The sequence below is a fragment of the Symphalangus syndactylus genome, chromosome 18, assembly GCF_028878055.3.
Source record: "Symphalangus syndactylus isolate Jambi chromosome 18, NHGRI_mSymSyn1-v2.1_pri, whole genome shotgun sequence".
Taxonomy (NCBI): Eukaryota; Metazoa; Chordata; class Mammalia; order Primates; family Hylobatidae; genus Symphalangus; species Symphalangus syndactylus.
Window position 1 is genome coordinate 11,134,526 of NC_072440.2, and position 24,223 is coordinate 11,158,748.

The 24,223-nt window shown below is 56.7% G+C and overlaps 1 protein-coding gene across 4 annotated transcripts in view; it reads right to left on the bottom strand.

The window, feature by feature from the left end:
- The window catches only part of TAFA5 (TAFA chemokine like family member 5), a 396,065-nt gene that overhangs the window by 166,360 nt on the left and 205,482 nt on the right, over window positions 1-24,223 (bottom strand). For all 4 annotated transcript variants that reach the window (XR_010116879.1, XM_063622507.1, XM_055251651.2 and 1 more), the window contains exon 3: window positions 15,376-15,503. Coding sequence is in view for 3 of the 4 variants with exons in the window: in XM_063622507.1 (XP_063478577.1) it covers window positions 15,376-15,503 (128 nt within the window). In the remaining variant the exon portion in view is untranslated. The remainder of the gene's footprint in view (window positions 1-15,375; window positions 15,504-24,223) is intronic.

Consider the following 24,223-nt stretch of genomic DNA (forward strand, 5'->3'; position numbering starts at 1 on the left):
TCGGGCACGCAGACATTCCAGAGTACTCTGGAAGACGCCACATGTGGAAAACAAGAATCCTTTTCCTACACAGAGAACTTGTCTGTGCCTTACATAGGGTGGAAGCAAGCAAGAGGGCCAGGAGCACAGCACAGCCTTAGAAACCTTTCTCGTCCATCATTTTCCTTTCTTATCATCCCATGAACCTGAAGGGTCAACCGTGGGGGCATCCTTACCCCCTTCTACAGATAAGGAAACTGAAACTCTAAAGATAAACTGACTTCCACAAGGTCTCCCACCCTAGCATGCAGAAGAGCAGTCACTCTTCCAGGCAGGGGGAGGACGGTGGGATCTGACACAGGAAGTCTTATTGGTACAATGGCCATGTCCCTGGAAGGGGCTTGTCAGTCCGGGAGGCGCACAGTGGCTCAATCATGCCCAAAGCTTGTGGAGCCTGAGATTTATATTCCAGTTCAGGAAGAGGTGATACGCAAAGGGACCCAGGGACAGAGCCGCAGTGACGAGGACGCCGGCGCTGACGAACACGACGGGGTAGAGGTGTCATCCAAGGACCTGTGCCACCCGCCATATCTTGGGTTTAACGGGGAGTTGACATTTAAAGTAATTTGGATGCAGACACAAATCCTTCTATTTCATTTTTAAAGATTGATCTTTAACAAATGCCCATGCCACAGGTCGTATTTCATTCCCACGGCGGCATGCAGAAGTCATTTGGAACGGGGTGGCTGACAGAGTCCCGGTATCCTGTGTGCTGCTATCTGGGTCCGAAGAGCTGGGCTGAGAATGAGGCACATCGGGACACACCGGCCAAGAAGACGGCACACACAGGTGCTGTGACAAGGGGACCGGTCTGGCATGATGGGAACCTGGGGCTCAGGGGACAGGCTGGGCACGGGTAGAGGGCGGCCTTGAGGCTAGAGACAGCACCTCACCGTTAGGGTGGGAGCCCTGGCTGTGACTGCCCTGTGGTGTGCAGCCCAGCTGACTGGAGACAGCACCTCACTGTTAGGATGGACCCCCGGCCATGACCGCCCCTGTGGCGTGTACCCATCTGACTGGAGACAGCACCTCACTGCTAGGAATGGACCCCCGGCCATGACTGCGCTGTGGTGTGCACCCAGCTGATTTCCCACCTTGCATGTTGATCTTACTTTCTTTTTCAATTTTTGTTTTTATATACTTTAAGTTCTGGGGTACATGTGCAGAATGTGCAGTTTTGTTACATAGGTATCCATGTGCCATGGTGGTTTGCTGCACCCATCAACCTGTCACTTACATTAGGTATTTGTCCTAATGCTATCCCTCCCCTAGCCCCCCATCCCGACAGGCCCTGGGGTGTGATGTTCCCTTCCCTGTGTCGATGTATTCTCATTGTTCAACTCCCACTTATGAGTGAGAACATGCGGTGTTTGGTTTTCTGTTCCTGTGTTAGTTTGCTGAGAATGATGGTTTCCAGTTTCATCCGTGTCCCTGCAAAGGACATTAACTCATCCTTTTTTTATGACTGCATAGTATTCTATGGTGTATATGTGCCACATTTTCTTTATCCAGTCTATCATTGATGGACACTTGGGTTCATTTTCCAAGTCTTTGCTATTGTGAATAGTGCCGCAATAAACAATGAGATACCACCTCACGCCAATTAGAATGGCGGTCATTAAAAAGTCGGGAAACAACAGATGCTGGAGAAGAGGTGGAGAAATAGGAACGCTTTTACACTGTTGGTGAGAGTGTAAATTAGTGCAACCATTGTGGAAGACAGTGTGGCAATTCCTCAAGGATCTAGAACTAGAAATACTATTTGACCCAGCAATCCCATAACTGGGTATGTACCCCAAGGATTATAAATCATTCTACTATAAAGACACACGCAGATGTATGTTTATTCATTTTTTTTTTTTTTTTGAGACAGAGTTTTGCTCTGTCGCCTGGGCTGGAGTGCAGTGTTGTGATTTCGGTTCACTGTAACCTCTGCCTCCTGGATTCAAGCTATCAAGCGATTCTCCCGCCTCAGCCTCCCAAGTAGCTAGGATCACAGGTGCGTGCCACCACGCCTGGCACATTTTTGTGTTTTTAGTAGAGGCGGGGTTTCACCATGTTGGCTGGCCTGGTCTCAAACCCCCGACCTCAAGTGATCTGCCTGCTTGGCCTCCCAAAGTGCTGGGATTACAGGCGTGAGCCACTGTGCCCTGCCCTGATCTTACTTTCCACAGTACAGTCAGAAAGGAAGAAGTTCACCTTTGTCCTTTACAAAGAAATTAATCTCAAAGTGATGTCATCTGTAAGATTATAAGGATTATAAACCAATAGGAGAAAAACAGGTTTTCCAGCACTTGGCCAGTACCATCTGCCAATCAGTTCATGAGACTTGGAATCAGTGGCACCGGTTCCAACGGCTCTGGTGAGGACCTGAGATCACACACAGTGGACGGGCTTGAAACGGTGGCACAGAGGCAGTGGGTGGGCTGAAACAGCGGCACGGGGGCAGTGCTCTGGTGAGGATCTGAGGTCACACGCAGTCGGTGGGACGAAGGCAGTGGGTGGCACAAAGGCAGTGGGCGGGCTGAAACGGTGGCACGGAGGCAGTGGGTGGGCTGAAACGGTGGCATGGAGGCAGTGGCCCAGGCGGCTCTAGAATGGCCAGGGAGGTTGCTCCTCACAGGCTCCTCTATGGGGAAGCCTCCAGTGTCTAAGGCGGGACCCTATCCTTCCCCTAGGATTGTGTAGATTCCAGGGCCATTTGAAAGCGCAGCATCCCAAAGCCTCACCCATCGAGATGGAACTCACGTCCACCTTCCTGCCTGGGCAACCACGCAGTGGGGCTGTCAGGAAGCCTGGCCCAGCAGGGGACAGTGGCCTTAGCGCCCTCGGGAGAGGGGGCCACTCGGGTTCCTCATCTGGGGTCTTCACGTGGGTGTGACTTCACTGTGCATGAGGGGGCCTGAGGCAGGAACCCAGAAGGGCCTATTCTGGAATCCACCCAGAAAGGGTTCCCAGGGGCCTGGGCAGGACATGGAGCCCTTCCAGGACATTCCGTGGTCTGCACTGTGAGCCGAGTTCCTCTAGATCACAGCCAGGCCCTGGAAGGTGCTGCTGAGAAATACGTCTCGAGCACAGGGAACGCTGTGGAGGCTCCATGCCCAGGTGCCAGCGTGGTGGGGACCAAGGCATTGCATTTCCGTCGTGAACGTAATGAGTACCTCCGGGAAGCTGCCCTGCCAGCAAGATAGGGTGTCTCCCCATGTCTTGGAGACCAGGCTCCCCACACCTGCATAGCCAGAGGGTGGTCTCCAGGACCCCTCTGTCTCCTGGCTATGCACGGTGGGATGTGAGCACCTTGCCGCAGTCCTCGCCAGGTAAACAGAGTGCTGTCTGCCATTTACAGCAAGCCCTTCCCATCTCTCTTCCCAGTGATGTGCCAGACTCAGAGGCCAACCAAGCAGGCCCATTTGGCACCAAAAAGTGACCCCTCCAGCGATTCTCGAGGGGTGTTCCTGAGATGTTGGGTCACGTGTCTCATCTCTGCATTCCAGTCTCTGACTTGGCACCAAAATAGTGTCAGAGGGATGGGAATGGTGGGGAGAAGACAGGGAAGCAAGGGCAGGGGAAAGGAGAAGGAGGCACTGATCATGTCACTCAGACAAACCCCAAGCCTGATCCCCACCCTGACCCAACCTAATGTAACTTTCTGATCAGTAGGGGGCACCAGGAAATCCCCAGCCCCGCCACACCCACTGGGTTTCCACGACAGACCCCGTCCACCCTCTGCACAGGGCGAGCATCCTCACATTTCAGCCATTTGCCATTTATGTATTTAAAACGATTCAAAGAACAACTTCTTTAAGGAAGATTGAGCCTAATGCAGGACAATTACTGTAAATGGCGCCCGGCGTGTCATGTCTCCCATTACGAAACTGGCCCAAAGTGCAGACAGAAATAATGTGGGTTTGGTCAAACCAATTTTTTTGTTTCTGGGCTCATTTCTGCTGAGAAAATGAAGAGTGTCACTGCTTACAATACTAGCTGATATGGCGCCGGCCATATACGTTTTTGTTTACACACAGAATCTATTAAAATGTCCAGCTATTATCGTGGTGATGAATAGCGGTGATTCAAAAGAACGCAAAATGGATTGCAGACAGGGATCAGAGTAATGACTTAGTATTTTTCATTGTTTGTGCAGAACAAAGATTAGTTAGGTGCGGGTCCCGGGCCACTTCTGGCTAAGTACCCACCCCTGCTCCATCTCTCAGGCCTGTTTAAGCCTCAGCCTTCTTTGTCCTTGGGAAAGAATGCAGGGGGGCGGTCTTCAGGCCACCTCGGCCCACCACCACCCTGCTTTCTTGGGCTGGTGAGAGGGGAGAGAATGTCCTTCTCTCTCCTGTTCCTTCACAATCCTTCTGGGCAGTTTTTCTCTGCCCTGGCCATCGCAGCCATCTCTTCCTGAGCTCAGCCTCCCTCTCCCTCCGGTTCCCTGAGTCAGGCTCCATGAACGCCATCTGATCACACTCCAGACGGACTCGGAGCCTCTGGGCTCTGGCCCAGGCGGCCGGGGCTGAGCTGCTGGCTGGAGGGCTCCGAGGGGGACAGGACGTGCCACCTCACCCGAGGGACAGTTCTCTGCAGTCCTCCCGGCTCTGCATCCACCTGGCATTAGTTCCAGAAGTACGGGGGAGGTGAGCCGGCCTTCGGAAGCAGAGCCCCTGTGGGTGTGTGCAGGCCAGGGCCCCTGGCGAGAGGGATGTCTGCACACCTCCCCATATGGGATTCAAAAGAAAAAGTCGAAAATCCCCCTGGGCCCATAAAATGGACTAAAACTGCGTTCCTCCACAACCACAGCCACCACCTTCCTGCTTGGGGGCCTCCCTGCTGCCCCCACAGAGGCTCAGTGTTTAGCTACAGCGTCCCCCTTCTTCCTCCAGCAGCCTCAGCCTTTGGTGACTAATGATGGCCACAGCGGGGCTCAGTGTCTGCTGTGCAGGGGGCCAGGAAGTGGCCATGGACATCCAAGGGAGAGGTCGGGTGCACCCTGATACCACCTCGGCTCTCGCCTGCCTGTGTCTGGGAGAGGGCACTGCAGACCCCCCCGGGCCCTGCGCTTCTGCTCAGCCCATGGCCTGCTGTCCGCAGCAGCCCTACCCTGGCCATGCAAGGCCACGAGCTCCACAGCCCACCCGGGCTCGTGAAGGCAGGTCTATCTCACTCCCAGATGAAGTGGCTGTGTCCTCCCCCACCACACGCAGGACAGACGGCTACTGGGCCCTGCAGACTGGCCCTGCCCGGCCTGGGGCCTTACTCACCCCTGGTGACACCCTGGTCCCTCTCGACGCCTAAGCCAGGCTCTCCAGGGTGCTGGCCCAGAGGACCTGGGTGGACCCTCTTCCCTTGACTGTGCCCTGACCAATTCAACTGGGCCATCACCCCCCTCAGAAGCTGTGTCCAATGATGAGTGTCACCCCCGTGTGGCTCCTGGAGGGCAGGGGCCATGCCTGCTCTGTGGTCCCTGAGAAGCACTGGAGCTCTCCAATGGCACCTGCAGTGCCCGACAGAGAATGGGGCCTAATGAATACGTGGGCAACGGGTCCAGCCGAGGCAGTGCTGGCTCGGCCACAGCTCTCCAACATTCCCACGCTGGAGCCTCAGGGCATTTGTGCTTGTTTTCCTAGAAAAATCTTCGTCTTTTCCCTCCCTGAATGCCTGCCTATTTGGAGTTCATTTGCGAATTCCTGAGAAGCATTGGGTGCTTCTTCACTGCCCTCTCCCTGGGAGACCCCCCCTTCTCCCCTGACCCCTTCCCCTCATCTTCCGAAGCACAGGTACGTGCAAGGCTCCTCCTGGGATGCCCAGGGCTGGAGCCTGTTCTCCCTGCACCCTTGACGGCCCATTCCAGCAGCGACGGAGTTCCAGGTCAGGAGTCGCAGCCTGCGCTCTGCAAGACCTGGCAACCCTGTTTCCCGGCTTCGGGGATCTGCTGAGAACCTGACGATGCTCTGCTCTGGGCGTCTTTGACCATGACCTGGTTTTTCCCTCTGAGTTTTGGGGATGTTCTTCATCTCCCGTGGTCTGAAACTTCATGCTGGCATGCTTCAGGATGCGACTGTATTCATTCATTTTCTGGGCTTGGTGAGTACTGTCACAGCAGAAACCGGTCAGTTCTGGAGAGGTTTTTAGAAAGCATTTCTTTGATAATTTCTTCTTCATTTTCCGCTATTTCAGGAGGTTATATCGTTCAGAACTCCTGAATCAATCTTCTGATTCTCTATTGTTTTCCTTTCCTAGTTCCCATTTCTTTTAGAAAATTCTACTCTCGGCTGAGAGATTGCCTCAGTTTTATGTCTCCAACATTCTACTGGATTTGTGACACATTCTGCTGCTACACACACACAGGCGTACAGTACCTATAGGTATACCACATGTACATGTATGCACACATCTGTGCCATGTATACATGTATGTGTGTGTATGTGTACAGTTTCCCAAAGTGCTTTCCAGGCTCTTTTTAAAATGTTACTTTAAGTTCCGGGATACATGTGCAGAACATGCAGGTTTGTTACATAGGTACACATGTGCCATGGTGGTTTGCTGCACCTATCAACCCATCATCTAGGTTTTAAGCCCCACATGCATTAGGTATTTGTCCTAATGCTCTCCCTCCCCTTGCCCCCCATCTCCCAACAGGCCCTGGTGTGTGATGTTCCCCTCCCTGTGTCCATGTGTTCTCATTGTTCAACTCCCACTTATGAGTGAGAACATGCAGTGTTCGGTTTTCTGTTCCTGTGTTAGTTTGCTGAGGATGATGGTTTCCGGCTTCATCCATGTCCCTACAAAGGGCACGAACTCATTCTTTTTTATGGCTGCATAGTATTCCACAGTGTATATGTGCCACATTTTCTTTATCCAGTCTATCATTGATGGGCATTTGGGTTGGTTCCAAGTCTTTGCTATTGTAAATAGTGCTGCAATATACATATGTGTGGATCCTAAGCAGAAAGAACAAAGCTGGAGGCATCATGTTACCTGACTTTAAACTATACTACAAGGCTACAGTAACCAAAACAGCATGGTACTGGCACCAAAACAGATATATAGACCAATGAAACAGAACAGAGGCTGCAGAAATAACACACACATCTACAACCATCTGATCTTCGACAAGCCTGACAAAACAAGCAATGGGAAAGGATTCCCTGTTTTATAAATGGTGCTGGGAAAACTGGCTAGCCATATGCAGAAAACTGAAGCTGGACCCCTTCCTTACACCTTATACAAAAATTAACTCAAGATGGATTAAAGACTTAAATGTAAAATCTCCAGGTTTCTCGGCACTCCTTTAACAAGCTCCCCATCCCACTTGTCTACTGCCAGGCCACCAACAGCATCCAGACTCACTGTCCAAACTCAGTGGTGACATCTGTGGCTGGGGCAGGCCTGCTGGCCAGGCTCACCTCTGTCTCATGAGGCGCCTGGGCCGGGCCAGCAGGCCCCACTCCTCACCCAGTCCTGGGCTCCCCTCTTCTCTCCAGCAGGACAGGCTTGGAGTAATGACACCCACAGGGCTCAGGGGTCAGAGCCAGTGTTCCAGGCAGCACATGGGGTCACAACCACATCCTTTCATCTGCCAAACACGTCCCTAAGGCTGAGAGCCAGGGAGAGGAAGCAGAGCACCCACGAGGAGGAAGATGGAGGCCCTGGCCTCCTCACCTCCCTGCCCCCCCAACCCCCAGCCTCCTCGCCCCCTCCTGTGTCTGGATGCATGTCCGCTGTCTCTGAGGCTGAGCTGTGGTTTAGCTGGTGTGCTGGCCCTTCCTCTGCTGTCTCGATGACTCCTTGCAGCCTCTACGTTCCTCGCTCCTCTTCCTTTGGCTTCTTCTGGTTTTGTTTCTCTCCCAAAGAGTGACCTTTGCTTTCCACCATGTTTAGGAGCACAGCGCTAAACAGCTGGCTGGTGGCAGGTGGGCTTCACAGGAGGGCCCTCTGGCCCCCAACGCATGGCACCCATGGGTTCTGATCTGGGCTTGGTGAGCTCAGTGGGTGGGATGGGGGGCCCCCAAAGTTCATGTCCACTGGGGAACCTCAGACTCTGACTGGATTTGGAAATAGGTTCTTTCCAGGTATGATCAGTGAAAGATCTCCAGATGAAATCATCCTAGATTTAGACCCGAAAGCCAATGGCTGGAGCGTTTATAAGGAAAGGGAGAAGGAAATTTGGCAAACAGAGCAGGCCCCATGAAGACGGACGCAGAGAATGGAGTGCTGTGGCCACAAGCCAAGAACACCTGGGGTCACCAGAAGCTACGAGAGGCAAGACAGGGGCCTCCCCAAGAGCCTCCCAAGACAGCAGGGCCCTGACCACTCGATCTGGAACCTTCTGGCCTTCAGGACCTTGAGATAATACGTTTCTGCCATTTCCAGCCACTCAGAACGTGGTCATTGGTTATGGCGGCCTCAGGACACACAGGCAGGAAGTGTATCCAGAAAGAAGCCTCCTGTCTCTTGACTGAGCCCTCAGGGAGCTGAGTGGGGACTCACCTCAGAACGTCGATTTTCACCGAATCTCCTGGTTTCCAGAAGTTCCTGCCACGCTTGGCTGTGTTTCTGCTGCAGGGTCCAGCGCCGCCCAGGTCTCTGCCTCTCCAGCATGAGCCTCTGTGAGTCCAGTCTTCTCTGGGTTCTGCAGGGAGCTGAGGCCCAGGTGGTGGGTGGGAAGGACCAGGGGTCTCTTATGCAGCCTTTCAACTGGGCCCACCTCCACAGCGCTGGGAGGAGGCAGTCAGCGCTGCCCTACATCAGAGTGGAGGCAGAGCCCGCACACTGCTCCCCTGGGGTTCAGCTCTCCTTGTCAGCTCCGTCCACCCGCTCCCACCCTTCCAGACCTGTCTTGCTGAGTTTGCACTCAAAGCGGGAGGCCATTTTCCCCCTTTTGTGTCCCTGTCACCCTACAGGGGGTTCCAGAAGGCACATAAAGGAAGTGTGAGCGTCTCGTCCTCTTTAACTGGGATCTTGGTGCGAAAGCGTCTGCTGTTTCCTGTGGACGGCTCCTCCAAGAATCAGGGTGCAGTATGCAGGCCACGGACACACTGTCCTGCAGGGCCGCCCTGGGCGAGGGCCTGGCACGGGAATGCACTCTTGTGCCCCAGCCGCCTGGCGGATTGGCACAGACACGGGAGGGCTGGGCCGGGACCTCAGTGTTGACAACTCCTTCTTCACGCTGGGGGTGCTCTGAGACAGGAGTCCTAGCCTGTTCTTCCCAAAGATCTGTTAGTGGGGCCATGCTGACACACGCTAGGCCCTCAGAATCCAAGAATGAAGAGACCTCACGGTTTGAGCTTGCCTCCCACAGGTGCCTTTCCTGGGATGGGCCCCACCTCCAGGCTCCAAGCTTGCAGGAAGCTCAGGGGCAAGGGTCCTGGTGGCCTGGACAAGGCAAGCCATCCACTGGGACAGGGGCCGTGCAGCCAGAAGGCTCCTCCCCGTAGCAAGCTGGCTCCTAAATCCCAAACAAGGCCTCCGTGGACCACGCTCAGCACTGCTGGAGATGCTAACGGGAGAGCTCTCCAGCCACGAGACGACCACAGAACCTTTTCCAGAGGGGCTTGTAGGTGACGTAAATCATCGATCAGTGGTGAGTCTGACCTCCAGAACTTGCCGGCAGGCTGACAGCACAAGCTGCCCAGCCCAAGTCAGCAGCAGTTTACGGCAAGATGAGAGAAGAGACAGCATTTTGGCAGGCTGCTGGCCGGGCCACCAGGCCCCAAGGAGACCTCAGCGTCCTCTTGTCCATATCCAACGGAAGCCCTGGAATGGCCTGACTATACCACACTCCCGGGATGCCTGGCCGGGGTGGAATTTAGACGTCTGAGCCCCCACGAGATCAGCAGCAGCTGCTGTCTGCACATCCGCAGAATCTCTCACGTTGGGGAAATGGGCTTGTAGTGTAATGAGTTTCCATGAAATACAAGTTCCCGAATAGAACCATACAGAAACCCCACTGAATTTTCTTCACCCCCACAACTGTGATTTCAGGCAGCACAGAATTAGAAGGTGGTGCTCAATAGTGAATGTGCAAACAGGATTTCCATCTAGCTGGCTGATTCTGATGTAGGAGATGGCACAGCTCACTGACAAGTATCTTGCAATACATAAACATTACGAAAACGTGGCGGGGCAAACACTGATCAGAATATCTCCAAAAGCCAGTCGCATGTGCGGTTCGCAGCCCCAGCCAAGGAACATGTGGAGAGAAGACCTGCTGGTGTGTGGGCCCGGCCTGCTCCCCTCGGCCCCACCAGCCCTGACTGTCCCTCCTCTTCCAGCTCTGTGAGCCCAGCTCAAGGACAGAGGAGGCCAGAGGCAGAGCACAGGAATGGGAAGGAGGGCGGACAGCAGCTCCAGGCCTGTCCCCAGGGAGCAGGAGCCAGAGTCGGGGGCCAAGAAGGAGCGCTGCTCACACCTCGGGAGAACCTGCAACACCCACCCAGGCTTCCCTCGCCTGGGGCAGGTGGACGTCCACAGGGTAGAGCCAGCGGAGAGGCAGCGCCTGGAAAAGCTCCGCAGACGTCATTTTCTCTCAAGTCCCCACAGGACGCGGACTTCCGGTCTTTCATAGCAACCTAGGAGAAAGGCTTCTCCCACGTGAGCGTGTGTGCCCAGGTGCGTGCTTTGTCACCGGGCGCTCACCCTCCTGACACAGATGCTCTCTCACATCTTCACTCTATTCCTTCCTCCTTTTAAATGCCAGTCATGATCTATTAAATTAATTTCACAACCCACTAATGGGGTGAGAGCCTGCACTTTCAAAAGCAGTGATCTTGGGCCGGCGCGGTGGCTCACGCCTGTAATCTCAGCACTTTGGGAGGCCGAGGCGGATGGATCACCTGAGGTCAGGAGTTTGAGACAAGCTGGCCAACATGGTGAAACCCTGTCTCTACTAAAACTACAAAAACTAGCTGGGTGTGGTGACGGGTGTCTGTAATTCCAGCTACTCGGGAAGCTGAGGCAGGAGAATCACTTGAACTCGGGAGGTGGAGGTGGCAGTGAGCCAAGATCGTGCCCTTGCACTCCAGCCTGGGTGACAAGAGCGAAACTCCATCTCAAAAAAAGCAGTGATCCTGGAAACACAAGCATCAGCATGTGCCTGGGGTCCACACTCGGTTAATCCATGAATCGTGAATCCACGTGTCACATACAGAGGCGCAGGCATTGCAAGGGGACGGGGCAGCAGCACCCTTAGGCCCAGCACCCGTGCTAGGCGACCCACATTCTGGTGGGGCCACACAGAAAAGTAAACGGCAACGGCCCACGTGGGAAGGGGTTGGGGAGTGACGGGGGCTCGGCGCGATGGTGGCGCGTAGCTGGGCAGGCTGGGAGCGGGTGGCTGCCTGCATCGGGCCTGGGCTGGAGGCCGGCTCTAATCTGAGAACGTGGCTATTAGGATGGAATTAGCAGCAACTCAGTATCCACTGGGTCTCTAAAAGCCAAGTTATGAGAATACCATCATCTCTCAGAAAACCAATTTATGGTAAAGTGTGAAACCTCATGTAGCTAATTTACCATCTAGGAGAGAACTCAGATGCAATCGCACAACTGGGATTGTAGCTTCCAATTCTATGGTGTTTGGTTCCAGAGCTCAACTAACCTTTTCAGAAAGCTTTGAACACAGGTCACCACAGGCCAGTGATTCTATTAGGAGCCGGCTCTCCTGCTGTTCCCAGAGACTTCTCCCGAGATACCTGGGAAGATTACAGGGCCCACCCAGTCCCCTGGAGTGAGCACAAGGGAAGATTACAGGGCCCACCCGGTCCCCTGGAATGAGCACACGTTCACTCACTGAGATCCACGGGGTGAGGATCAGGCATCCGCGGCCCATGTATACAAGGTGCCCCCACCATGCAACATGAGGCACAGGCTGAGAGACAGGTCTTCAAGCCTCCGACACACACTCTCCCCCAGGAAAGCAGAGCCGTCCCCTCCACCTATGAGACCTCACTCTCTAGAAGAATCAGGGTGCCTGAGAGTGACTGGCCTGGAAGCGGACAGCCGTCCTTCCTCTGCTGGATGACGGAGTGTCCTGCTACAGTCAGACTCCCACCTGCCCATGTCCCTGGTCCCTGCAAGTGCCCTCCAAGCCTCTACCAGCAGAGGCTTGGGGGGTCCCCTGCGAAGTGTCCTAACGATGGGAAGATCAGAGTATCTGAGTCTCCTGAGCTGAAAGCCACGTGGGATCTCACACCAAACCAAGTCTGGCCTTCATGTTGAGCAGACCACGCAGAATCAATCCCACCTCCCTGGACTTCTGTACACCTGGCCACCAGCAGTCACTCCAGCTCGCCCAGCCGCAGTATTCAAGCCTGTGAAACTGAGCTCCCAGGCCTGCAAGGCCCAAGGGAAGGGGAGTCTCCAACCATCTCCGCCAGAATCTGAGCACACCAAGCACTGGACAGGTGCAGCTATTGTTCCCAAAGCCAGGAAGGCTCGAACCCCTCTGGAATATCCCAGGTGCCTGGTCAGCCTCTACCTCAAATGCCCCAGAACAAGGGGGGCTCACTGCCTCCTGTGGTGGGCCCTGTGGGCTTGGACTGAGCTGACACGGTGAGCACCTCGGTTCCCCGTCTCTGCACACACAGAGGCCGTGCTGGCCAGGCAGACCTGGACGGACGCAGGAGGCTGCTTGGGCGGCCCTGGACAGACGCGGGAGGCTGGTTGGGTGGCCCTGGTCTGGTTCTCGGGTAGGTGAAGGGGTCCCTGATGAGACTTCATGAGAATGACTCAGGTGCTGAATAACCAAAGGGGAGGAGGAGAGAGGAGAAGACAGGCGTTCTGGGTGGATGCAGGAGCAGGGAGGGCTGGTCCAGGGTTTGGGCCAACAGTGAAGAAAGGCAAACCCCATCAAGCTAGCTGACAAGGCCTTCTCCAGGCAGCCTGACAGGCTGGGGACAGGCCACATCTGTGTCCCCCACTTACCAGCGTGTGCCCTGCGCGCGGGGGGCTTCACCTATCACTTTAATTAGCATTGCCCTTAGTGGGGCCAAAAGGTCTGTCATGGTGACCCTGGCAGGAGCGGCTGCAGAGCTGCACCGGGAGAAGGCTTCACGCAAGTCGGAAGACCCTGATGGTGCCTGGTGGGTGAAGGGCATCCCTCCAGGGGGTGCAAATGCTCTGAAGCAAGGTAGAGGGGGTGGTGGCACAGCACTGTAAGTGTGCCCAATGCCAATGAGCTGCTCACTTTAAAATCAACAACTTTATGTTACGTGAATTTCACCCCAATAAATTACCAAAAACCAAAATGTGATGATGCCAGCGGCCTCCAGCTAAGGACCCAATCCTGTTTCTGCTGAGCGCCTCGAGGCCTTTGGGGGGGCCGGGCCGGTCCTGGCCCTGTCACTGGCTCAGCAGGGCTGCCCGCGCCCAAGTGACGCACCTTTATCCACCGCCAGCTCTCACAGGGTCTGTGGACTCCCTGACTTCCCACCCCGGCGAACTGAGCAGTCCACTCACAGAGGTGCATCTGAGTTCCTTCCTGAAGGGGTGCAGCCTGAACGCTGGCCTGGGCGCCTCGTGGGCCTCGAGTCACGAGGAGGAGGGGCTCATCGAAGGGCGACTGAGAAGTGATGGGTCACTGGAAGCTGGGACCCAGAGTGGCTTTCACACCCATCCCTCCCAAATTCAGGGCGAGGTGGCCACTTATGTTGAAGCTTCTAAGAGGGAAACGAAAGGCTGTGCCTGACCGGGGTCCACAGGTGGACAGAATGCACCTGCTGTTTGTGTTGCTGGAGACTCAGGGCGGTAACGCAGGCCTGGGAACCCCAAAGAGCAGGGACAGAGGAGAGCCTAGGCCCTCTCTGCGGATAGGTGGCAGTAAGGACGTGGTAGAGCACTGTGCATTTCATGGGTGCAGGATGGAATCATTTGCTTCTGCACTGAATGCCAGATAAACCCTGACCAGGCAAAGCCCAGGACCTCAGCTCAGAGCAACCCATGCCCCTCATCTCCTGTCCTGTCCGCATGCCTCCGGGCGGCACCGCTGCCTGGCCTCACATTCCTCCTACAGGCCCACGTTCCAGGCAGGCACTCCCGGGGGGGGGGCCCTGGGCTGCCAGCGAGGCTGAGTCTGCATGAACTTCCACGAATGCAAGAGGCCCCTGAGAAACCCACGGGGGGCTTGGAGTGCTGCCTTGCCCATCTCACTGACATCCTGGCTGCAGCAGAAAGCCATGCGACTCTCAGAAGACGACCCTGAGAGCCCCGAATTACATTAGAACCCCAGAGATCCGTGGTTCTCCTTGCAGCAGCTCTACCAAATTGGCCTCTTGAACCAAGTGCCGGAACAACCCAGCCGAGCCCTCTCTTGGAGGCTGCTCAGGCAGCAAGGGGAAGGACTTCCCTGCAGCCCAGTGTGAGGAGCTGCAGCCCCCTCTCCCTGTGCAATCCTGGGAGGAGGCTCGGATGCCAGGGGGCTTTCCAGATCCTCTGTCCAGCCACAGATCTCCCTGACTTAACATTCCCAGAGCGTGCAGCACGGATCCATGTTAGGGAAACGCTCACCCACTCACGTCCTCAGCTTCCAATGCCAACCTCAAAGGAGGAGAAGCCAGGATGAGGGGGTGCCACTCGCTAGTGAGAAGTCACGGCCACCCCATGGGAATGCCCCGAGCCCCATGCACATGGGCGTGGGCTCCCCTCCTCTGCCCCTCTGCAGGGGAAACCGCCTCAGCATCCGTGGCATGCCTGGAGGAGCCGCCTTCAGAAAAGGCCCAGGGCCACCCGGCGTTCCCAAGCTCCCGCCCTTGGGAAGAGCAGCTCCAGAGACCCAGGTCAGCCGTGGCTTTGGGAGGGCGGGGTGCGCTGCATGCCCCACTCAGGGGGACAGAGAGGAGCTGAAGGGCCCTCTGGGTCTCTGGTGTGTGCAGCCACCAGGCCAGGCCCAGGGACAGAAGGAGCACACCTGGACGGAACCTGCACCCGGCCCTGTCTCCACAGAACCCCCACCGTGCCCTGAGGGAGTTATCAGAAGTTCATCTTCAGGAGGGGTGGACGCCTCCTCCAGCCTGGAATCACGGGCACATCAGTCCCGGAAACAAGATGGCTCTAACCAGTGGGTTTCGGGGCCTGGTCAGTGATCTGACTTCTGGGCTGACCAGCCTTGCAGGTGGTATTACATCCAGCTCTCAGCCCCCATGTACTCACAGACCGTCTGCCCCAGGACAGATGGTCAGGAATTCAGCCCCAGAGAGGGAGGTGGGGGAGGAGACAGGGCCCTGGCCTCTCTGCATGACAGAATGAGCAGCTGCCACCTGTCCCCTCTGAGCCAGGGTGGCGTCGGAGGCCCGCGCATGCCCCCTCCCCAGCGCACCCACGAGAAAGCCGAGGGTCACGTACCGTGGTGGTCTTTATCCTCCCGCCGGGCTGCGTGCACGTCCAGCCTGACCGGTTGATTAACAAGTCGCAGCCTTCCCCCTCCAGACATGGAAGCATGTCACACCACTGCTTGGTCTTGATGATTCTTGCTGTGGGAGAAAAGAGAGAGGCAGTCGGCGTGCTGCTCTCGTGGATCGTGAGGGTGTTGCTGAGGGCACCTGGGTCCTGGTACTGGCTGGGAGGGCCCTCAGGCAATGCCCGGTGTGGCTCCACCCAGGGACCCTCACACAGGGACACTGGGCCCAGGGGCTTCGCCAGCTTCCTGGTCTCCTGGTTTAGTGCTTGCTCCCCAAGTCCCGCTCCGCCATTGGCCAGTCGTGGAGCAGTAAGCAGTGACCGAGGGAGCTGGAGACACGTCTGTGGAGCAGAGCCATGGCCCCTCCAGCAGCGTGGCTGCCTCACTCTCTCTCGTCTGGAATCCACTGGAGAGCCAGGGGAAGGCAGGAGGAGGGGGTTCCCAGCTAGGACATCCTCAGATGCAGCGAGGGCGGCCTGTGCACAGGGAGGGAACCAAGGGGGCCCAGGCTTGGAGCTCAAAGTGAGGCCAGGCAGGAGGTGGGGAGTCGATGCCCCATCCTTGACTGGAGGATTTTACAGCAACCCCTGGCCCCCATCCCACCCTTGCCACGTCTCATCTGCAGATGCCGGGCTGACCCCTGGGGCTGGTCCAGCACCAGCCATGTCAAGGCTCCAAGATTAAAGGATGTGAGTGCTTGTGATGGCCCTTGGACAGGGCAGGGGAGGGCCAGGTGGATGGGGGCACTGGCTCCCCACTAGCACAAGACTCTGAAACCCACATCAACTCCTCCCATGCCACAGAGAATTGCATTTCCTCTCTTCCGTGGAAGCCTACCCCATTTTGTGGCTGTAGGGGTTAGGCAGACTGAAGATGACACTCCACCAGGAAGCCCGAGAAGCAAGGACTTCATGGCGGAGTAAAAGCTGATTGTATTAACACAACCCTCGCTGCGGGAATCTCAAAAGAACGATTAGTCATTTCTCAAACTGGGAAAAATTATGTCCTTCCTAATGCACACATAATTACTTTTATAAAAATCGGACCTACAAACAGGGGTCGCCATCCAGTTGAAAAACAGGCATTCAGATCAGATACCAAACACCTGCCAGGCAGTATTTTAGTTCAAGGTTACGTTATAAACATGCACACTCATATACACAGGATTCTACCACCAACTTTAACCCTATGGTGGGAGATCAGGGAGTCTGCATCTTACATGAAAAAGAAGTTTGAAAGTTTGGGTCCAAGGCTCTAGGAGAACGGATGAAGTCACATATCCCCACTGCACTCGCTGGTGAGAGCCAGGCGCCCCACGCTATGTGCAAAGAGGATGGACTGCACGTGGCTCGCTTCACGCCAGTGCTGGGAGGGCCAGGGTGGGCCTTTTCCTCCCCTTCCTCACCCACTCACAGTTCCTCGGGGTCCTCACTGTTCTGAGTTCCTCGGGGTAGAGGCTTGGAACTCATCTTGCTGGATGTGGGCAATGTGCGTATGAAGCCCCTTCCTGTCTTCCCTTTGGGTCCCTCCTTCCTGGGGCTCAATGTTGGATGGGTCCACTGGCCCCAGGATGCAGAGAACCCAGTGTCTGGGCTGCGTCAGTTGCCAGCCCTGCAGAGTGGGGAAGGCCTCTCTGTCACCCACACCAGGCCCAGGCTGCACAGACACCCAGGCCCAGGGCAAGAGTGGCCCCCATGGCCCCCAGCCCCCACCTCCTGTCTGCAGCCCCCATCCCTTTCACGAAGCTCCAGAGCCCTTGGCTTCCTCCTCTCTCCTGGGTTTTCTCTTCCACGTCACCTCTTTTCCCGTTTTTACACAAAGCACAGGACTCTCAATTTGCATAAACCGGAACTGTAGTTCCCCAGGATACCTGTTTACTTGAAAACCTGAAAAAATTTTCGAGATTCCTCACCATATGAGGGATACGACTCCTACATAAACAGTTGTGCAAATGCACGTCTGTGCACACGTGTGCTAACACACCGTCCTCCAGACGGGCAGCGGGCTGGCTTCACGGCTATGCAAACAGGCTGCTGCACACGGCTCCAGGTACAGGAGGGCCACCGCTTGGACAACGCTCTGCAGTTCCCATGTCTTGAAATTCTGAATAATTTTTAACAAGGGCCCTGAATTTCATTTTGCACAGGGCCAGCCAATCATGCCGCTGGACCACAGGCAGTGGCTGTCCCTTTAGGAGCAGTGGGCAGCAGAGGACAGGGTCCTGGGGAACAGCTGACTCCTCACCCCACGAGGGCGCAGGCCCTGGGGTCATCGCAGGGGAGGCAGGTCTGGGAGGTCAGGGGCCTTCTGGAAGACAGACAAAGGGACAGCATCCCAGCCAGAATGACTGGGCTCTTGTCCTCAGTTCTGACAAGGCAGGATGAGCTGCCTGAAGCCTGCATGACTGTAGTGGAGAGGAGTCTGAGATGGACTGGTCATGCCTGCCACAGCACCCATGGCAGAGGATGCTGCAGCAGAGAGGAGTCTGAGATGGACTGGTCATGCCTGCCACAGCACCCATGGCAGAGGATGCTGCAGCAGAGAGGAGTCTGAGATGGACTGGTCATGCCTGCCACAGCACCCATGGCAGAGAATGCTGCAGCAGAGAGGAGTCTGAGATGGACTGGTCATGCCTGCCACAGCACCCATGGCAGAGGATGCTGCAGCAGAGAGGAGTCTGAGATGGACTGGTCATGCCTGCCACAGCACCCACGGCAGAGAACGCTGTGGGGTGCTGTGTCCCAGCCAGTCCTGCCCCACCCCACCCCCGGCACCTTCGCACCCACAGCCAGGGAGGCAGGCGTCCGCCAGCCGGGCATGGCTACCCCTAATCCCTTTCCAGGTCAGTGCTAGGGATGGAATATCCTCTCAGTGCAGCCTCACCCCTGGATTTGGAGACGGGGCCTTCAGAAGGTGAAGAAGGTTAGATGAGGCCATGAGTGTGGGACCCTGATCTGCCAGGATTCCTGTCCTTAAGAGACTCCAGAGAATTCAAGCATGTGTGCTCGCTGTCTCTCTCTCTCTGTCTGTCTGTCTCTCTCTCCCCTCCCCACCCCCCTGCACCATCTCAGGACACAGCAAGAAGATGCTGCCTACAAACCAGGAATCAGATCCTCACCAGGAACCAAACCTATCGGCACCATGATCCTGAATGTCCAGCCTCCAGAACCCTGAGAAAATAAACATGTGTTGTTTAAGCCCCTCAGTGTGCGGAGTTTTCCTACGGCAGCCTGAGCCGGCTGAGACAGCCAGGGGACCAGGAGACACAGGAACATCCCTCGTTCACCTGAAGAGTCAGGTGAGGAAACTGCAGCTGAGAATCAGTGTGTTCCCCCACGAAAAAGCAACTGTGCTCCGTGCCGCTAACGGTGGCACATGGGGACAGGGAAACCCCGGCTTCCCACGGCGACTCCAGGAAGAACAAGCCACCCAGGCTGCAGCTCCCAGGCCCTCAGAGGGTCCCAGCCACCTGCTGCACTTCCACCAACCCCGAGGAACAGCGCTGAGAGTGGGGATGGCGCCATGAGTGGGGATGGCTGGAATCTGTCATGTGTCTTCCCGGGGCCCCTTTTCTTGTCTGTTCCCTATTCTTGCAGAAAGCCGCCAGCAGCTGTCTCCCATCCCTGATACATCGTGTTGGGTGACAGTAAATATGGTAGAAAGTCTCAGACACCCACGAACATGAACCTTAAACCCACAAGGGAGCTACAGGATGAAACACACATGCCCCAATAGCAGAAATCCCCTTGCAATGCCTGAGAAAAGAGCTGGACAAATTATAGAAAGCATCGTGTGTGTGTGTGTGTGTGTGTTGGGGGTGTGTGTGTTGGGGTATGTGTGTGCGCGTGTGTGTGCGTGTGTGCGTGTTGGGGGTGTGTTTCTCTAGCAGCAACACTGAAGGACATGAAAGGAAGAGGCTCCAATGTGGCTTAAAAGAAATCCCCACGTGGGCTCCCATCCGCCCTGCACCATGGCACCCAGGGTAGTCTTTAGCACATGTGGCTGCTGCTCTCATCCTGAGCTGAATGGGGCCTCAGAAACCCCCTGGGGTCCCCAGTGCCTGTCCTGTTCTGCCCTAACAGCCAGAAGCAGGGACTGGGCTGTCTCAGGTGAAGTGAGCCCTTCACCTGCAACAGGGAGACGTTTCTGCGTCTGCCCGGGCCAGGTCTGGCACTCTCTGCAGCATAGGGCAGGGCCTGGGCCAGCAGGAGTGGGGTTGGCACAGACCAGAAAACCAGGGCAGTGTGGGTGGTGTCTGAGGGCAGGTCCTGACGTGCCTGCAGGGCAGGCTGTGAGAGGGTGGACAGGAGGTGGCCTGGGCTCAAATCCTGCACTACCAAGCTCAGCTGGGACCTCATACCCACATGAAGCTCATGGTCTGGGCTGGGATGTCCTGGGAGAAGGAGGCTGAGGGTGGACACAGTGCAGGCCGCAGCACCCCACCCAGCACAGGGCTCGGCTGGCCAGAACCCACAGGCTGTGTTGCTGGGGCCCTCTCGGTCAGGCTAGGATGGAAGCCACCAGAGCTCATTGGGACTGTGGGGCCGAGGATGGGGGAGGGATCTGGGGCAATGTGCCAGCCTTCAGCATCTTGGACACACATCTGCTCCAGTGCCAGGCCCCAGCCCACTGGCTGTCTACGGAGAGGACCCTCATCCCTGCCAGATATGATGTGGTAATATGCACGGTGGTGCTCAGGGTCACCTGAAGGAGAAGGAAGGACGGTGGGGTCCGGGGGAACTTAGGCTGGTGAAGGTGGCTCCAGCCCTGCCTATGCTGTAGCTGCCATGCCTGGCCACACACCACACACACATGTACACAACACACACACGTACACATCACACACATGTATACACCACACGCCCCACGCAGGGGCATGCAGGTACACACACAGGCACACACATGCCCATTTAAATGCATGCTCGCAAACACGTATCTACAGGTGCAGCACACACATGCACGCATGCATGCATGCACACACACAGATGTGTATCTGCACATGCACCCACATGTATACTCTCATGTAAACACACATGTACATGCATGCAAGTCACTTTGTGGGCTTGCCTGCTCTCAGCATTTGCAGAACAAAGGGACAAGCAGGCAGCAGGCCTGCCCCGTCCCTGGGCCTGGCACTCCCGAGGGCACCAGCGGGCCGGCCCTGAGCACACAACACCTTTTGTTTGATGGCAGGAGCTGGGCTCACCCACCCCAGCCCACTTCCTGCTGGAGGCGGTCAGAGGCACAGTGCCGGGCCACCATGTCCCGAGGACAAAGGGGCCTTTCAAGCATACATTTCACAACTCCCTTTCCCCGGGCACGGGTGAGGAGGCCTCCCCTCTGGTCTCAATGTTGCCATAGCTCTCAGGGAAGGGAAGCGGCGTCCCCAGGGGTTGACAGAGCTTCCTGAGGTAGTGTGAGTGACAGTGACGGAAACGTGGGCTCTGGGCAAACAAACGTCATCACCCGCCCACAGGGGCTAACCTGGGGGGTCCTGAGCACACCACAGGTAAAGGGCACGGTGGGTAAAGGGCATGGTGGGTAAAGGGCACAGGGCCTCATGCGTGTTTATGTGCGCGGTGCCTGTCCCCAGGCCGGTAGGCGCAGGTGCTTAGGGCGTGGCTGGAGAAGGGAGCCAGGGAGCCCCTGCCTGGGATGGAAAGGGGGCCTGGGAGTGCGTCTCAGAGTGGGTTTGTCCAGACTGGATCTAGAATCTCACCGATCTCCAGCCTCTGTAGGACCCCACAGCCCCCGAGTCTCAGCCCAGCCAGGCCCCGGGCCAGCAGTGCTCTTTCTCCACCTGGAAACACTTCTCCAAGGTACCGTCAGCCCCATCTTCCGTCCCACACCATGCTCTCCATCACACACATAAATGCCATTCACATATGTAGACACAGGCACACACATACACACCCCACACACAGCCACATGTCCACACACAAACGCACATGTGCACACACACACAAGTCCGGTGTGTGCCCTCTTGCAGACTCAATCACCACACATGCGTATCGTCCCTGGGGCCACCTGGCTCCCTGGCAATGAGTCCCCAGGTCTACAGAAGGGCTTGGCTCCTTCCACCACCCCAGGTCCCCTCTGTGTGTGCATTCAAGCTGCCTCCCCAGACAGACGCCACCTCCCGCTCCAAGGCCCCCCAGTCCCCGGGATGACACAGCCGCTACACCTAGACCCTCGTCAGTGGCAGCATAAAAACCTTGGGCTCCAGGAGGGCAGAGCGCAGAGGATGCTGCCCAGTGCAAGCTGGGACTGTGTTTCAGGGGAGGGAGGCAGCCAGGGCAGGGCAGGAGCCGGGCTCTCCTTGAAGTCTGAGAGAGGAGCAGGCCTGGTGACCCTGCAAACAGCATGGGGAAGAAAGGGCTGGGATGTGGGCGGGGCCTGGCTGGTCACGGGTCCTCTGCACAGCCTTGTTCAGGCTCCCAATCAATTTGCCGAAAGTCCAACTTGCCAAAAACAGTTGGGCGACCCTTGAATGGAGTTGAAGACAGAACAGTGTGGCTGTTTGGGTGACAGGGGCCAAGTTAAAGGGGACTTCCAAGACCCCATCTACACAAAGGCCTAGGAGGAAAGTACACCCCAGGAAAGGCAGGTGAGGGTCGCGCTGACTCCCAGCGGGCGGGCAGGGTCCCAGGAGGGCGGCCCACAGCACCTGGGTGGACCAGTGCAGAGGAGGGCGTGCCATGTCCTCAGTGTGGGGACACACCCCAGTGCCTTGGAGGAGAGCCCTCCCTGGGAGCTGCCACCCAGCTTCCTCTCACCACGCCTGCATCTACAGCTTTAGACACAGCTGGAGGACGTGGATGCAGGACGGAGGGAGGGTGGAAGCCACCTCTAGGCCCGGCTGCAAAGGTCATCTCTGCAGATCTAGGCCCGGCTGCAAAGGTCATCTCTGCAGACAGGGGCCTCTACCCTCTGCCCCATGTCCTCTACTGGATGGAAGCAGCCGGTCCTGAGACACCCACTCGAGCTGTGTGCCATCTCGGGCACCCACGGAAGTGGGACAAATACACATCCATTGTACCAGGCCGTAGGGATGAAGGGCTGCGGGCCTCTCCACAGCTGGCAGTGCTTCTAGTAACAGCCAGAGGGCTCTTCCCATCCTTTCCTCCCCAGTCTGAACTTGGGGGACAAGAAGCAGACAGCTAAGTGGGGTTCTCAGCCTGAAGTAGGGCTGGGCAGCTGGCATGGGAGGAGCTGTACCCTCAAAATCCAGTGGGGTGTGTCTGTTACGTGGGATCGGACATTTGAACTTGTTTGCCATACGGGATCAGACATCTGAACGTGTCTGCTATACAGGATGGAACATGTGAACTGCTGAAGTGGGACGGCTCTTGCTACTGGGTGTCCTGAGAACCTGTGATGACCTCAGAGCTGCTAGACAAGCTCTCATCCGGCCTGCAGACACGACGCGCCCTGCCCCTGGAGTGCGTACACACAGGGACCCACAGGCAATCATGCACATCCGCATGTACACGCATGTGTACCAAAAAGCAGGTCACAGTGGCACCCCTACCCAATACCCCCTTTCCCAAGGGAGAAGAAACTCAGGCCCACTTCCGCTCCCCTCCTTTCCTACCCAAGGGGCACCCCCAGACCCCAGTCTCCTTAAGACTGTGCTGGCTTTGGTCAAAGGGCTGCTGGTTCCTGAGACCGTTCTGTCATCGAATCAGTCCATGTTCCAGAACAAGTAACTCGTGTCCCAGACAGCTGCCCCTAGGAACACAGGAGGGGGCTGGGGACAGCAGAGGTGGCCTTCCAGCTCCAGGGCAGGGGTGCAAGGAAAGGAGCTGGAAGCTAGCGGGTGGGGTGGGGTGGGCGTCGGCCTTTCCACAGACACTAGGCTGTGAGAGCCTGACCTCGCCGGGGAGAGTGTATCCAGGTACGACTAGAGCTCCCGGGGCAGACCAGGCCGGCAGGGGCTGGGGGAGAGGAAAGGACAGCCTTGGACAGGGAGAGTCCCGCGCGGAGAAGTGGAGAAGGACACGTCTGTTTCTGCTGAGCACTGTCTGCTTTCTGGGAGCCACGACTTCATCTCCCATCTCGGCAGCCTCTCCGGACCTCAGTCAGTGCTACTGTGACCCCGGGGCCCCGATAAGAGAGGGGCTGCTGCAGACACAGCCCCTGGGGCCTCGATGAGAGATGGGCTGCTGCACACACCCCCTGGGGGGCCCCGATGAGAGAGGGGCTGCTGCAGACACAGCCCCTGGGGCCTCGATGAGAGATGGGCTGCTGCACACACCGCCCGGGGGGCCCCGATGAGAGAGGGGCTGCTGCAGACATAGCCCCGGAGGGCCCTGATGAGAGAGGGGCTGCTGCAGACACAGCCTGGGGGGCCCTGATGAGAGAGGGGCTGCTGCAGATACAGCCTGGGGGGCCCGATGAGAGAGGGGCTGCTGCAGACACAGCCTGGGGGGCCCTGATGAGAGGGGCTGCTGCAGACACAGCCTGGGGTGGGTCCTGATGAGAGACGGGCTGCTGCAGACACAGCCTGGGGGGCCCAATGAGAGACAGGCTGCTGCAGACACAGTCTGGAGGGCCCTGAGGGCCAAACTGCATTTGGTGGGAAACTTCCAAGAGCCTTCAACAAGAGAAACCTGTGACACAGGGACACAGTCCACAGGAGGGGACGACTGTTTGTTGTAAAGTGATTTTGTATTCTGCCTTGCTTAAAAAAAAAAAAACAAAACAAAGCTGAAGCAGCTTAAAAATGTCCATTTTCTGGGGAGAATACGCCCTCTTCTGTGCAGGCCTGGACGCCCACAGGGGAGGGGCCCC